Raw genomic sequence first — 16,545 nt, 5'->3', positions numbered from 1 at the left:
GTAACACATTTCTCTGTTCTTCTTACCGTGCCCTTGTCTTGCAGGCACATCATGAGGGTGCACACGTCTCCTGTCGATTGGTGGTTGACGATGACCATGGCCTCCTCTTCAGAGATGGGCCGTACGTCGTCGCCCCACTCCGTTACTGCAAGATGAGATAAACAGATGGTTGCATCATGGTTAAACAGGCTGTGCAAATAGTGTCTTTTACAAGTGCCCGTGGACTCTCCTTGTAAACAGAGTTTCTGTTACATTAGTGCTCATCACTAAAACTCACTGCATCTTTGGGGTCCAACAAACATGTTGAATTAATTGTTTACATCCATGTTTGATGGCCAACAGTCTTCTAACTGCTTATTGTAAGTGCTTTGCCGCGTTTCTTTGTGTGTCACTGCTTCCAGCTGTCTATCAGTGAAATGCTGTGTGACCATTGGCAGGAATTTGTGTTACATCACATCCTCAATACTCCATAGTGCTACTACGGGGGGAAAAAAAAAAAACTCCACAAAGTGCCTTTAAATAAAAAGAATTATACCAGGCATTTTTGAAAACTAAATATTTCAAATATAATGCAAATATGGATCTGGTTTAACTTTAAAAATATACACTAACAGACTATCACAACATTATCACAAACATGATTTGGCTGATTACATCACTCATTTAAGGCTAACTTTTTTTTTTCCTTCTACTGTATTTCACTCATCATGTGTATTAGGGGTGTAACAGTTCTCAAAACCCACAATTTGGTTCAGACCTTCATTGATGAGCCACATTTGGATCCATGCAGAGTTTTATTTGATCAACCACAATTGGAATAGCAAGATCACCACAGAAAATAAGGTAGATTTGAATAGCTATTTAAATGAACTTTACATAAATAAACTATGTACACAAAATAAATGGATTAAAAACCACTTAATTTAAGAGCTCACATAAAAACTAAGTGCAGTAAAAGAGTTACCGTATAAGCTGCCCCTAATTGCATCATGTAGAGGCAGCAGTTTACAGTCCAGAACAGAGTACTGTTTGAGGGGAATTTTTTTTCCCCCCACTGTTTTTGCCCTTTTTGGGAAAGGACAGGACGTTTGTATCATGGCTTCAGTCTCGATATCTGAGTCATAATATCCCTAATGTGTTTTAATCAGTCTCGAAGGAAATAAAATGTTGGCCATGTGGTTAGAAATTAAAAAGCAGAAGCAGGTGTCAGGACATCACTTTCAGCATTGACCACATAAGAGGAGCAGAGGAAACGAAATAAAAGATGGTTTGTAGCGTTTCTGATAGTCTGTAAATTCAAATATGGTTTCTGGTGCAGCCACATGAATGACATGTTAAGAATAAGGTGCAGTGATACTATGGGCTAAATATCTAACACCTTGTATGAACGACAAAGATGTAGGTACTTAAGATATATTGATTATTAAGAGAAATCAGCATGTTTCATTTTCATGCGCAAGAATAATGTTAATGTTAGCATTTCTACCCATTTATGGAATTCTTAAATCATTCTGGCAAATTATAATAACTGTTATGCTGAGTCACAATTACATTTTCCCAACATGAACAAAATGCACCAATTACCTTTTAAATATAAAAAAATCAGCACAATCATTTCTGCTCAGTATCAGATGTAGCACTTGTGCACCCATTTCTTTTTTTAGGTAGCATTAATTTATTTTTAGAAACGAACACAGCAGGTTACAGTCTGAATATTTTCAGTTGAAAAAAAATGTAATCATTAGGCTTTGTGTCAACACATAACATCAACAGACTTGTTGGTATGGGAGCTCCCTACCTGAAATAACATTTTTCATTTGGATGAACAGAAGGTTAAGTCTACATTCTGCTATAACAGGACATCAGTCTTATTTGCATGTCTACGATCCATAAATAATGCTTCCCTCTTCAGTGAAACCACACAAGGTATCCATGTACGGCTGAGAACAGAGCCAGGGCTTTTTCATTCGTTGTCAACGTGATAAAAATAATACAAAGCAGAATATAGCTGCAAGCTGCAGTTCTTTGGGCCAAGCACAGGCACATCAAGCAGGGTACACTGCACACAGGTACATGGAGGTCTGATCTACCCACAGAACAATTTTGACCGTGAGCCGCTAAAATATTGACGATATGACTCATTTCCGCTTTTTGTGACATTCAGCCAGCTTCACAGCCAGATCATTTATCAAATTAAGATGATTTAGTCATGTAGACATGTAGACACCAGATCAATGATTAGCCAGTTGCAGTTCACATCAGTCAAAGCTGATGATCTTGCATCAATAGCATGCAGTAATGGTTGAAATAACAAAGAATCTGGACTGTTGAGCGACTGAAATCGATGGGTAAGAACAGGAACGAATTTCACCTTAGAAAGTTCAAGAATTCATGTTCTTGTTCCCAAAAGCTTGTTGGGTGTTGCTCAGAGAAAAGGTGACAGATCACAGTGCCTTGTGTGGCTGATAAATTGTATACTGACATAAAACAATAACGTTTTTCAGTTTAAAAGTTAGATCTAATGTCTTATATTCAATTGAATATCAGTTGAAAAGGGTTTGCAAATCACTGCATTCCCTTCATATTTACATTTTACACAGTGTCCCAACTTTTTGGGAATCAGGGTCATCAGAATGTATTGGGTCTCCTGACTAAATAGCTATGCTGAAAGAAATGTCATATTGAAAAATTGCTGGTGATTCACAGAGAAAACATGCAGTCCTCTGACAATCAAGTTTCAGACAGGAGGAATCACAGAAAACTAGCATCAGCAAAAACGAGAGTAGCGCTAACAGCTAACGAACACTCCTGTCAGTTGAAGGCAATCGTTAAGGCAACAAGATGTCTTATTAACAATTTAAGCAATGTTGACATTATCTAATAGGTAGACAACACCCAGTTATTAACTTTTTCAAACCCCTGCGCACTTTGATTAGCATGGTAAATTTGTGATTCAGAACTTGACAGTCCTATATCAAAATAATACTAAATTTCATCGATATCAAATTGTGGCTGGATTCTATCAAAAAGGCTTTAAATCACAGTTTAACTCATCAATCTTTTCGTTACCATTTTCAGATCGGATCTTGTGTCTAGCCAAATAGAAAATCATTAACTGCGAACAGCATGGCGTCTACTATGTGGAAAAATTGGTGAGCCCTCGCTATTGTTTATGATCATCAGTGACGAGGTGCTTCTACTTGACAAGCTCTTTCAACATGACAATGACCAGCGTCTCCATCAGGACCAACAGGAGTGGATTTTCCAACGACCCTCTGCTCTCTCTTACCCTCATTTACATCGTCAGGCCTTAGAGCAGACACACCATTTTACTAACCATTCACCTGTAACTGATTGTTGACAGAATACAAAGAGCAGCTGCAAATAAAGGAGGAAACATGGCGTGAGAAGATGAGGTGACAACAATAACCCTCCTGGAGAACGCATGGGCTTCCTTTGCAATTTAAACTAAATTCAACAGCTCTGAAACGAGGTGGTGAAGAGAATTAGTCGGCATGTGATAACTGACTGGAAACCCCCACGGTTCTGGGAGGGTTTGACCATTTGAAGCTCAGTGTTATGCAAATGTTGCATCAGCAGGCCTGAGGCGGCTGAGTGAGCCACTGCTTCCCCTCAATGGGGGATTGATGTTCGGATTGTTGGCAGATAATGACTGACCAGACTTGTTCTTATTCAGCAAAATTTCAATAAAACAAGAAGATGAGACCAACGCCGTGCCAGGCAGCGACAAGACACAGAATTGACAAAATTCAGGCAAAGCACTTTTAAGACTTGCATTTCTGGTACTGTAGTTTTGTTATTTTAATGGTTGACAGTCCTGCTGTACACAACAGGATGTCACACTGCAGCTGAAAACGAAAACATATTTTGAGTACACAGGTTTATTACTACTGTCAGAGCAGCTGAGAACTGCACAGGTTCTTCCCGATGTCCCTGACATCATCAAAAGTAATAGAACCCAGAATGTAAAGGTAACAGTAGGAAAATGTTCACTTCACAAAACATGCTGATATAGTAGGCAGACGTCACCACAGCAATGACAACTTGTCTACATCCTGTAATTCCCCAAATTGTGTGAAGACTTTTTCCTTACACATCCTTTTCCTGAATGTGATTGGTTGAGTCATTTGATTGTTCTTTACCAAACTGTGGGTTTCAACAAATAAGAGGATGCCTGCTGAAATCTGTGCATTGCATCATCTTGACATATTCAAATACAGCATGTCTTCTACTTTAAAACTGTGTGACTGTGTGCAAGTGAACACTGCTGAATGAGGCGTGCGACCTGCCATCTCTACCCCTGCTGAAAAGCATGTCAAGCAACATGTCGGATTAACCATTTCTGCATGAGTCACAGTAAAAGGCCAAGTCATTTTCCTGACAGGATCGTTTTCAGTGACAAAAGGTTTCTTGCTGGTTTCATCCCACTTTTAAATTCAGCCCACTCTACATGCTGCTCGCTATTCAGCATGTTCAATGACAGATTCGGTCATGTAATGCAAATGTACAACTTGTTCATTCAGCAGCTCATTAGCAGATGAAGGAGAACACACTCCATGCTTCAAGCATGAGCGATAATTGTACATTTTTAATGCAGCAAGCTCCGTGTTTATTACTGCTCATTGTATCATATTACTGTTAGGCATAAGAAAGCCACTTAAATAGACATGTGGGGTTATGATGTGATGTTTGCTGCATGCACTGACAATAGAATATGAGAAACATAATTCAGTCCATCTTCTTCAATGCATTGTACCACTGTCTACGCTGCAGACTGGCGACACAGGGCGCCTTTGAATACTCCAGTACCACACATACTTACAAGGAAATCTCGTCAAAGAAAGTGAATTTAAAAAAAGGGAATGAAGGAAGACGAGTTGTTGGCATGTTCAATTTTGGCCTTTGTTTCACCTCCTGTCCTCAAGAGACTAGGTCCAATCCTCATGTGCACAGAAATCGAGAGCATTCTTGTAGAAAAATGACACATCTATGACACCTGCCAGGGTTGTGCAGGGTGTAGGTACCCTGAAGGTAATGTCATTTCATAAAGGAGCATGCCTTCATGCTCGCTGAATTCTCCATTGTTGCAGGAGACTAGCGTAAATGATATCACAGAGATGGGTCATCTGTCAGATAGAATACATTAGGGAAATTGTCTTTGAGAGATGACACAGTTAGCGCAGCAGGATGACAGCCAGGCTGCAGGCACACTGTCTAATCCGCTATCGGTGGTCAGCTAAACGGTGTGCAGCTGACCTTGCCGCCCATCTACATGTCTTTCTCCCTCTCTGGAGGAGCAGAGGGATGTGCCAAAGCATCACACCAGCTCCTTCATAAAATGTGACGGTGGCCAAATTAGAGTCAGAGACCAGTGTCACAAGGCACAGCAGAAAGGGACTTCTTCATTGATAGTTAAAGCTTCCTGGTTACTCGGTGAACTGGATAAAGAGCAACGATTAAATATGGCAAATAAATGCCAGCAACATTGTACCATGCTAATGCTCACTTCTGGGCTTTTTCTGTCTTTACACTAACCCTGATCTTCAGTTAGAGGGAAGCTAAAGGTCTAGAAAAGAAGCCAAGGGTAGAGACAGCACTACTAATCGTGATTGGAGATGGGCTGGTATTGGCTTACTGCGGATACTTTATTATGGGGTTAGATGTTAGCCTATAAGCAACATGAAACTACACAACAGAAATGTCCATGTGTTGCAATTTACATGGTCAACTGTAAATATCGATATTAGAAACCATTACTGATAATGAAGGGGAAAACTGACTTGTATTTCAAATCATAAAGATAAACTCTATTATCACACTTTTAAGAAACTTTCACCTTTTCCTCTTCAGATTTTAGCCTTTAAAAACAATGTGCGTGTGTCAACCCATTGTCAGAAACAGGAAAGAGTGGGAAAGTGCAACTTATACTTGTATTTTGATAATGCAGGAAATTAGTTCAGAAACCATTTCAAACATTCAGTATCAATATGTCTGGATATGTTGACATTTGTAACACTATAAAGCAAAACAAACTGGTAGAGGTTGTAAAATGTCAAGAGATTGCTTAAGTTCATAGAAGAGCACGAATGTCCCCACCCAAATACATAACAATCCATCAACAGTTGTTGATATATTGGGATTATAAAAACCCTTACGTCAATCTAATGGCAGCGCCACACAAATCACCAACAAGAACAGTGGGATTCATACTGTGGGGACTATGAATGCCTGCAGAGAATTATTACTTGTAATTCCAATAGTTGTAGAGATATCTAAGTCTGGGCTCTGATGCACCTGTGGAGGTAGTATCAGAGCTGCAGCACAGGGAAACCCGCGTCTGTGTGAAAGGAAAAGCTGGAGACAATCAGGGGTGTTGTGATCTGATGGTGTTCCCAGTATGACAACTAAACAGATCCTTCACTCAACAAATAAAAGAAAATATCCCATATTTATTACTCCCCACAAAACAATATTACCGGACAGTAAGGTGGTAACTGGTGTCTCTGTCCTACTGACTGTTGGTCACATTTCTGCCCAAAAAACAGTGTCCGTCGACGGCAAGAGAGCCAGGTGGTGGTGAATGTGAATGGCAGTGGTGAATGGCGGCGATTATGTTACGTAATTTAGAGCAAAAAACTTGCAAGTCTTTGTTGCCTTCCACTATTAAGTTGTTGTAGTCATCATCACTGGCAACTTGTAGTGAAAAAAAATCCCTGCGATGGTCAACCCTCCTGACCGAGACTTGAATTTTCCCGGAGTGAGAGAGTCAGACAGCGTCTGTTGTTTACTAATGATGATTATGTTATAATGTAATTTGGAGTGAAAAACACAACTTTGACACTATCCAGGATGCATGCTGGGTTAGGATCTCTATCACAACACATTATGACAGCTTCCATGATTATAAAACAGTCAGCGGATACATGTTTGCATTAACAGGTAGACACAGGGTAAACACCATGAAAGAAAACACACAGATGACGTCATGATGTGTACGCCTCTTTTGGATCCTCATAGTTGCTACTGTGAAAAATATGGCAGGTGACTGCAAATACTGCGATATTCAATGATATTTAATATCATTTTAGTCCTATACGTTTATCATCATCTGACTCTCAAATATCAATATCATCTTTTCAAAACTCATTGCAAACTCAAGCATTGGTCAGGCTATTATATGATGCAACGCAGATCATTTAGAAAGGATGAAAACACATATGTCCAACAGTATAAATATGTCATATGATAAATGTTTAAACCATCTTGTAAAAGGTTATCACAGCCATGGCCTGGCAGTAAAAAACAGGTTACTATCAGTCTGTGGGAAGACCTGACATGCTGAAGAGTATGCTACTAGGCTAAATCCAGTTGTTTTTTTCCCCAATGGAGTAAATAGGTCTCATTAACTGTCTTTAATTTCTTGGGCTCATTAAAAGCTAATCTGACCCCATTTGTTGCTTCTCAAAGTTTGTTGTATTAATTACATCACACATTAACATTCAAATAGATTTACAACATAATCCATCCATATCAATATCCCAGGGAATAAAATATCATTAGCCACTTATGCAAACATGTTTCACAGCATCAGAACAAGAGTGATGCTAATTGTATGTGCTATGGCCCTCTAAATTGACCCCCATTACTCCAAGCAGGCTTGCTGCCTTCACTCGCGCTTCAACACATGACTGCATACCTTTCCATGCACTATACACATTAAACTACTACCAAAGTCTGTTGGCAAGACACCAAAAGTATCCTTTCCCTAAATAAATGCTTTCAATAGTGCCCGGCGCTAATGCTTTAGTTTTTTCAATCACAAGATACATGTCTGTATCTTCACAAAGACCCTGCCAACTTACAGAAAAACGGTTCAAAATGCCAGGAACGTTCACGTCAAGTGGGAGAATGCCAGACAAACTTAACAAGGATGACGCTCGATATGGCTCAGCTGAGGTCGACGTACAAAAACGAACCATAAAGCTGTAAACGGCCTCAATCAGACAGGTGTACCAAAGATAATTCGGGAGAGTCAGGGAGATGTCAGTCAAGTATGATCTGAACACACCCACACAGTCCAGAAAATAAGTCTAATCAGCCAAGGAACTGATAACACTTGTGTGGGTGCACCGTGGCTGTACAGAGGGTTTAACAAATGAAGTGCTGTTTCCGTCACAGCTTTAAAGTGAAATTACCCACATTGAATATATTCCAGCTCTACCTACTGCTGAGCACATCTGAAAACTGATCGTTCTTGTACCAAAAGATTTACAGAAACACTGAAATCAAATGTATACACAGAAAAATGTGACAAGCTTTTGTCCCGGTGTTGAGAAAACTCAGTTGATTAAATGTCAAGTGTTTGTGAAATAGTTTTCAAGCAACATTGCCAAACTAATTCATGGGTTCTAGCCATTCAAATGTGAGGATTTTGTGGGGGGTTTCTGCATCAGATTTGTGATAGTTAACTCATATATTTGGGTTTTGAACATTTGGTTGAATAAAACAAATAAAGTTAAAAGGTATTTTATCAATAGAAACAATAATCAGCAGATTAATTGGAAGTGAAAATAATTATTTGTTGCAGCGCTGGTAGTTTTTTCATTTTAAGAAAATATAGGACATAGGTAGTTAAACCTCCCAAACAACACAGAAGTGACTAACAGCATGAAGATGGATTATTTTCATTATGAATTAATCTGTCTGTTTCCTTGATTGATCGTTTAATTGCTTGGGCTATAAAATGTAAAAGAAAAACAAAAATGTTGTGCGAAAGTCCATCACAGTTCCCCAAAGCCCAAGCTGACATATGCAAATTGCTTGTTTTGTCTGACGAACAGTCCCAAACACAAAAACAGTCCATTTACACTTCTCAGATATTCACAAAGAAAGCAATTTGCATACGTCATCCTGAGCTTCTGAAATATTAACATTTGAGAAGACAGACCAGAGACCAAAGTTAGAAAGTCTCTTAAAAAATGAAAAAAGGTCAAATTAGTCATAAATCAAAGTGGATTCATTGTCAACTGTTATGACAATTACTTTTAGAATGATTAATCAGCTGCGTCGTTGCTCGATTAATTGATTAGTCTATAAGACTATTAGTCTGTACTTCAAAAAAGAAACAAGGTGGTAGAAAACAAGAGAAGAAAAACAGACTTTACATAAAGGAAATAACAGCAAAACTGGAATGACACTCAATAGAGTGCATACCACCACCAAAGCTCAATGCTCTACTCCAACACAACCAAGCCTAATCAAATCAAACTCCATAGGCCTGCATCACTCGTATCTTAAACCACCGATTAACGCCTTGATCATAATTTAAGAGCACCATATCCAGGATCAACATCAATTTAAGTTGAACTGGAGGATCTAATCATTTGGTTAACGATTCAGAAGTATAAGAAGGTTTAAATAAAAACTCCAAAATATCTAAATTACTATAACAAAAGCAGCAAAATGCTTAGAGTCATGCAAATGAATAATCGATTATCAAAAAAGTAACAGATCAACTATCGATCCAACCAATGTAAGAAAGCCTGCAGGGAAGCTAAGGAGTTAAAGATATGCCCATGGTGACAGCAGACAGATCAGAAGTCTGGGTAATGTGATATTCACGTATACAGGAACATGAATAATCAGGTGACTTAGTGACTCATGTAAATATCGGATTCTAAATATGATCAAAGTCTGGGAAACAAGTGTGCAATCAATGTGTGCAATCTTACAGTCATCATCTTTGATCTCTTCACAGGTCCAACAGACCACCCACTCATGGAACATGCAATGATAACATAATCCTGCTGGCTTTAGTGCACCTGTTTGGTGTATGTGTGTGTGCGTGTGTGTGTCTCTGATCAGGCCTCATACAGTTGTGCTGCTTTTGTTAACAACAGGGAAAAGGGGGTCAGGTCAAATGACAATACAAGTGACCCATAACAGTAATGGTGCCAAATAAACTGCCAGACTCTTAAATGTTCATACCGTCAGTGGTTTTCTGAGGTAACTTGTGTAACTGTCTGACAAACATCTTTTTTTTTTTGTAATTTCAGGATGATTCATTTTTGACGCATGAAGCCAACAGTTCTCTGGAAATGTATTTTTTCAAATAATAAAGATTAGTCCTACGAAGTTGGCTAACAAATTATAATTACCATGGTTGTTTCACCGGTGACACAGTGCATCTGATGAACAAAAACGGACATACAAATGTATAGATTTAAGAAAGAAAAGCCTGAGCACAGCGTTTGAGTCAAACTGCTGGCAACTGAAAAAGGAGCATCAGTAGGACATACAAAGTGTATTTCAATTCAAATATAGACCCTTTTCTACAGCAGACATTATAACATGTCAAAGCAGGGAAAGTACATGTGTGACCGATAATGTTTAAGTGAGTGAGCATGCAGAATAGAAAAAAGATTAAATGTTTTTTGGAGTCTGTCCACAGTCTTGATGTAATGATAACGCATTTCTGCTTTTCCTTTTCACGCCCCCTACTTGCATATGTCCGAAGTAAAGAACTAACACAGCTAGCTAGGAGGAAGCCTGCAGCAGCACTTCCAGATGCTTCTCCTGTGGGCACGAAGTACATCAATGTTGGAGATGTTGGGTTTGCTGCCCCTTTCATAGATCCTTTATTTATAGATTTGTTTGGGAGGAAGGATTATTTATGGGGGAAGGCCTGAACTGAAAATAATTATAACACTGCCAGAGATCCTTTATTGATTTGTTTGGGAAGAGGGCTGACTTGGGGAAAGATTTGACAAACCAGACTTGTAATAAACAGCATTTTAATCTTTTATTGTTGAAGCCCTAAAAGGCGGTATTTTTTTGTTGAACCCTGGAATCTTTATTTTGGTGTATATCATTTGAAGTTCCTGGAAAAAGCCACCAGGATATTGTCAAAATCTTGCTCTGAAATACACCTATCTGTTAAAGGAAAATTTTAAGATGTAACTGACAGTTGAACATAAAACCATCTGTAGATCTTTACAAATCTAGATGAAATAGTCCAAGATCAGTGCAGGGGGAAAAGTTTGAAAACAAAAATCAAGGGGATTTGGAGAATGGTGACATTCCCTCTGCCCACACTGCCTGGGTGTCATACATGGTCATTGTACACATTTGAGATTAAGATTTTAAAAAAATAAAAAATTCAATCCATGATTAGAACCGGGGAAAGTTATGAATTCTAGGTAATTTTGCGTTCAAAATGTGATACTAAGAGGTATACCAAGATCAGGAAAATGGCTTTTCACATATCATGTTCCACAAAAGAGGAACAATTTGCAGAAGTGGGCCAATTGTACATTTTGCTCAATTAAGTGCCCTTGTATTTTATACTTGTATGCTGAATATTCTTCTTTATTCAGCGCAACCTTGAAAAAGACAGCTTTCTCTCAATGACCCTTTCTGTGGTTAATAAAGGGTTTGCATGAACATGCAGGGAGAGAATGCCATTAGCTTATGCAATAAAATAAAACAAAACTGGAAAGAGGTTTACAAGGCATTGCTAAATGAGACAACCAAGCTAGCGACAGCAATATCAGGTTGGCCAAGGTACGTCTGGTCTTGAGTGTCTTTCAAAAAAGAATGAAGCTCCATTGTTTTAGTTATGGATGAACAACTTGCACTCACACTTCACTCTAAACGCCCTGACTGAGAAATGACCTGCAGTTGAAAGACGGATTGGATAGCAGGACACTAAAGACAACATTTCAGTGGCAGGCAAAGATCAGAATTCTGTCAAATGCTATGTGAATAAAGGGAATTGATAATGATATCAGATGAAGAAAGTTAACATCTAAAGTACTCAAGACTGATCACGTCTCTTCAGTGCAATGTTAAATGCTTCTTGCACGCACCCCCTGTGTATTTAACTAGTCAAGAGCATCCACTAGTCCGGTTGTAGGCATGCAGAGCTGAAACTGAAATTCCACTTCTAAACCATGGGACAGTCAAGAAAGTTTTCCTACAAATCATCATGTGTCTTTTGATAAAGAGTATCCAGATTCAGATCAGATTCACATGACGATTATGCGGGCAAATGTTTTCACAATAATAATATTATTCTTGTAGCTATAAAGAAATCTCTACTGACAAATTCATCTTTAACTTTGTACTTTTGTGTGTGTTTGGTCTCTTCTGTAGTACATAATTTACACTCAAATACAAGTGAAGGGAGGCGGAGAGACAGGTGCTCTATAACCATAATTGTAAAAAAGAATAGAAAAAGAACAATTAGATTTAATAGTGAGAAGGCAACCAGATGACCTGATAAACAACAGATCCGTAAGGCCCGACAACCACGTGGGATTATGCAGACAATATCATATGTGTATTATCAAAGCAATATCGATGTCATTTTTAACACCGTTATTGTCAGTACTGGTGCATACATAATGTGATCTTATATCAACTTCAAATGCATCACTGCTCTGCTTCTCAAGCAGAAGTGACATAACATCGTTCATCTCAGATAGTTAACCAAAGCTCAGCTTCCAGACTGCAGTGTGTCAAGCTGTGAATGTGTATCCCTGTGTCCCTGACACACATCGAGCATTACTTGAGTGTATATGCAACAAGAAACAGCAACATAAAATCAATATTCTACAACTGGAATACATCTTCATGTGTGTCATGTATACAAAAAAAAACAACAAAAAACAACAACCAGGAATTGGTGCAAACTTTGAAACTCCACAAAATATTATCTTTGCAAAAGTAGTAGTAGTACATTGAGAAACACTGACTGGGGTGACTAAATTGGTCAGTTGTCAGCTCTATGCATGCCAAATTGTTTTTGTTCAGATACCTTTAAGCCCATCATTTGCAGCTGTTACTTGAAAAGAATGGGGGTAAATATGTGCTGGATGTACAACAGTACAGCTGTGACCTTGGACAAAAACTGGACCATCTAAATTGTGTATGTCATCCAAATTCAAAGGGTCACTCACACAGTGCAGGGAACTTGTGGCTACAGAGAACTGCCTTGTGAGAGAAAGGTAACAGGGTTGATCGACCCATCCTTGACAAAATGTCCTTGAGTGCCGGTCACAACGACACTGATGCTCATGGACTACTGTCCCTGAATGCTGACCCCTCAGCTAAAACTGTTTATTCAATGCTGTGTTTACATCACCAGTGTTTATTGTTCCATGCTGATTTACTGCTAGGATGTCATTTTTTTGTCGGTCTGTTCACACAGTGGTTTTGTAATGGGGCAAATATATGACAGCGGTCCACACAAGTCATGTTCTGAGGTGACCTACATGTACTAAGCAATACCAAAGATTTAACACTTTGCATGCTTGTGCAGAGGTAAATAAATAAAAATGGACGAGACTCCAAAGTGACTGCGCTTGGCTTGTTGTCATGCATGAAGTTATTGTGCAACTCTGTTAAATGACACGTCATTCATTGTGGATTCTTTAAAGTTCATTTGAAAGCTCTTAACTTTGACACTAGAAGTATCCTGTGACCCCATTCAGCCTTATTTTCATATACTTCAAATTAGTTAAAGCCTAATTCTCATATGACAGACTAAGGTAACATTCCCTCAAATGTTTTTCTTTTCTTAATCAGAATAAGAGAAACATCAGCATTATAAATGCTTTTTGTTCAAGATTAAATAAAAACAGACCTCTCACATGCAGAGAGAGAAGAAAAACACTGGACCAGTTTACCTGCTATTTGAATGTAGCCTGATACACAGATGAATATACAGGTGTATACAGTTACTATGAAAAGTGTAGTGTATGCTATAGCCGATTTAAAAATATAGTCACTGTTTGTATGACATGGCCGAATGGTATGTAAATTCCAAACTCTGTCAATCATGGTGTTGCAAATATTGCTCAATGCAAGACCAGGTGTTCTATAGGCTGAAAGCTCTGCATTATTAATCAGCACGCCTTGTTGCTCCCCATGTTCACCACTTAAGCAGTTTGTAAGCATTTTGCTCGCTGCTTTGTGCAACCAAACACCGCTGACTGCCTGAATCGCTTCAACATATTCCACCAGCCAGCTGAGAGGAACCAACAAACACTCATGGCATCCTGCTGTTCTTCTAAAATGTGCGTGTCAGTGAGGAATGTTGTTGTATTGTCTCTGTATGAATCTTACCATGAATTATGCCCATGTTTTCAATGTGCAAAGAACAATTATTTTCATCATGGATTTATCTGCCAGCCATTTTTTTCCAAGTAGTCTATGAAATTACCTAAACATAAAAATGTAAGAGTGCAAGGGGACACATCCAAATAAAATCACCTGTTACAACTTTATCTATAACTTAGGGGAAAACCTTGGTGATAGAGGGCATTGGGATAGCACGCATGTGTCCATGCACACCAGTCAGTAATCAGCAGCTTGGGAGCAATTAGTTTGAGTTTGAGCCACTCGTGTATTTATGTTGGAATCGCACAGAGTCCATCGTCAAAAAAAAAAAAAAAAAAACTACTTTTATACACGAGTCCTAATGCTGGTCTGTGGGTTCAATGTTCCATTCTATGTGGGTTTTTGTTCCTACTGTGGTGGTCTACCACTCCTGAATAAATGTAGAGGAAACGCTGCATCTGTGTTTGAGTAGGAAAAACAGGGTTGCGACTGTTTTATCCTACTCAATATTTCTCATCCGGATGGTTAGAAGAGCCTTGGAGGATATTGGGAATACCTTGAAAACAACAGTGAGAGTTGTTTAACAACCTCCTGGGCTTTTCAAACACAACCAGGTCTTAGATAAATAAATGAAGCACAAACCGGTTTCAGAGCAATCTCCTGCACGCTTACCCAACACTGAGCAGATACATCTCTGCATGCAAGTCAGCACATGGACTAAGGGCAATGTGTAGGAGTCCTAAACTATCTTACCTGTATAGCCTGCGATCCAGCCCCATGAAGACACCATGGCCAGCAACCATTTGAACATGACTCCTTCAATGTGCCAGAAAGTGGAGCTGTCCCATATTCTGAGCGGCTGCAGCAGCAGCAGGTATAAGCAGTAGGATGGGATGGCTACACAGTTGTTGAAGAACATAAACACAAAACGGAGCACAGACTTGAGCAGAACCCAGCCCAGTTTGCCGGCCCCGTCCAAGAGCTGTGCCATCCTGATTCACACCGTCTGCAACAGAGACACAGCAGCAGTTAGCATCCCGGCTCGTTTGACAAAATGACAAGTCGAGTCATGGGCACAAACATTATCCTTACTCTAAAGAAGCGGATGTGCTCAGGGCAGGACACCAAATCCACAAATAACACCCGAATGTTACACCACCCACCCCGGAAACAGAGGAGCGAGTCTGACGCTAGCCGGTTGAGGGTGAGGCGGTTTCATGGAATCTAAACGCGACACGGGCGTAGTGGACGCTATCTTCTCGTTATTGTGCAAGATGATTTACTCGGACCTGTGGTTTGTTATTCGTGACATCATGCTAGCTAGCTGCCTAGCCCCAACAGTAATACATGCAAAGACAGGACCATAAAAGGACCAGCCGCACGGGTCGTGGTCGAGCACTTCAAGACACGCTAGCTAGCAGTTGGCTGAGTTAGCATAACGGGGACAGATGTTTAGATTTGTGTCAGGTATGACAACCCGAGGGTTATAACATCATATAGGAAACACACTCGCACCAATAACGGAGGAAGCTGATGAGCCTTCAGTATTTTGTGAGACAATGGCAAACGTTAACTCGGACGCTGGGTGTCTGGTGCAAAGCGCAGTACCCGTCTGCTTCACCCAGAACATAGTCCGACCCCTGTGTTTCAACAAAAGTCTGGTGCCTTCACGTTACTCACCCAGTTAATGTCGCTGAAGCATCCAAGGACGACCAGAGACGTAGCTAATTGTTGCAGCGAGATAAATTGTGTCACGTGTAGCTAACCTAAACGGTTAAGTTAGCATTTTGTTGCTAGTTAACATGGTCGGTCTCTATCAAATCTGGGGACAGTCGTGGAAATGTCTGATAGCGTTACAACAAACCCCGCGCGGCAAAACTGCAGTTGCACCCATTTAGCTAGCTAACGTTATCCAGAGCTGCTCGGGCACGGTAAATCCCAGCGGGCACCGTTAGCTCGCTAGCTAGCTAGCAGGCAACTCCACTTCAGTGTCGCTGGCTCCATCTCAGTCAGAGACACCGGGATAATTCCACTGATGCATCATCATCATCATCGTCGTCGTCAAGTTAGCTAGCTGCCCAGCTCCTACTAGCGAATACGGACGAGAGACGGTTCGGCCCGGGCCTCGGATCGACGCCGCGAGTTAGACAAACGTTGCACAAACTGTAAGCGACATATGTACACCAAGTACAATGAACGGCGATTTTTCGTTTCTATGTTGCCAGGACCCGTTATCTCTCTCCAGACCCGGATTCAAAGCGCGTCATCTACACAAAAGATAAAGAGAGCAAGAGCGGAAGTGCGCCGTCTTTGCCTTCACAATAAAGGTAGGTTGCAACGTTAGATCGTTCAGATAGATTAAAAAACCTGATGCGTTACTATCTATAAATGAGCTAAAAAAAA

At 39.9% G+C, this 16,545-nt stretch overlaps 1 protein-coding gene across 3 annotated transcripts in view; it reads right to left on the bottom strand.

Moving 5' to 3' along the window:
- lpgat1 (lysophosphatidylglycerol acyltransferase 1) overlaps positions 1 to 16,447 on the bottom strand; it is a 54,253-nt gene extending 37,806 nt beyond the window's left edge. Inside the window, exons 1-3 of one of the 3 annotated variants that reach the window (XM_037086260.1) lie at positions 15,823 to 16,447; positions 14,896 to 15,148; positions 27 to 145 (exon numbers count right to left, since the gene is read on the bottom strand). In XM_037086260.1, coding sequence (XP_036942155.1) covers positions 27 to 145; positions 14,896 to 15,133 — 357 coding nt within the window. In that variant the 5' untranslated portion in view covers positions 15,134 to 15,148; positions 15,823 to 16,447. Of the gene's footprint in view, positions 1 to 26; positions 146 to 14,895; positions 15,149 to 15,234; positions 15,791 to 15,822 lie in introns of those variants that run through there. The other 2 variants (XM_037086261.1, XM_037086262.1) reach the window with 2 other exon arrangements.
- Between the last annotated feature and the right edge of the window lie 98 nt (positions 16,448 to 16,545).

The sequence above is a fragment of the Acanthopagrus latus genome, chromosome 22 (assembly GCF_904848185.1).
Source record: "Acanthopagrus latus isolate v.2019 chromosome 22, fAcaLat1.1, whole genome shotgun sequence".
Taxonomy (NCBI): Eukaryota; Metazoa; Chordata; class Actinopteri; order Spariformes; family Sparidae; genus Acanthopagrus; species Acanthopagrus latus.
This window is presented reverse-complemented; position numbering and strand designations above follow the sequence as displayed.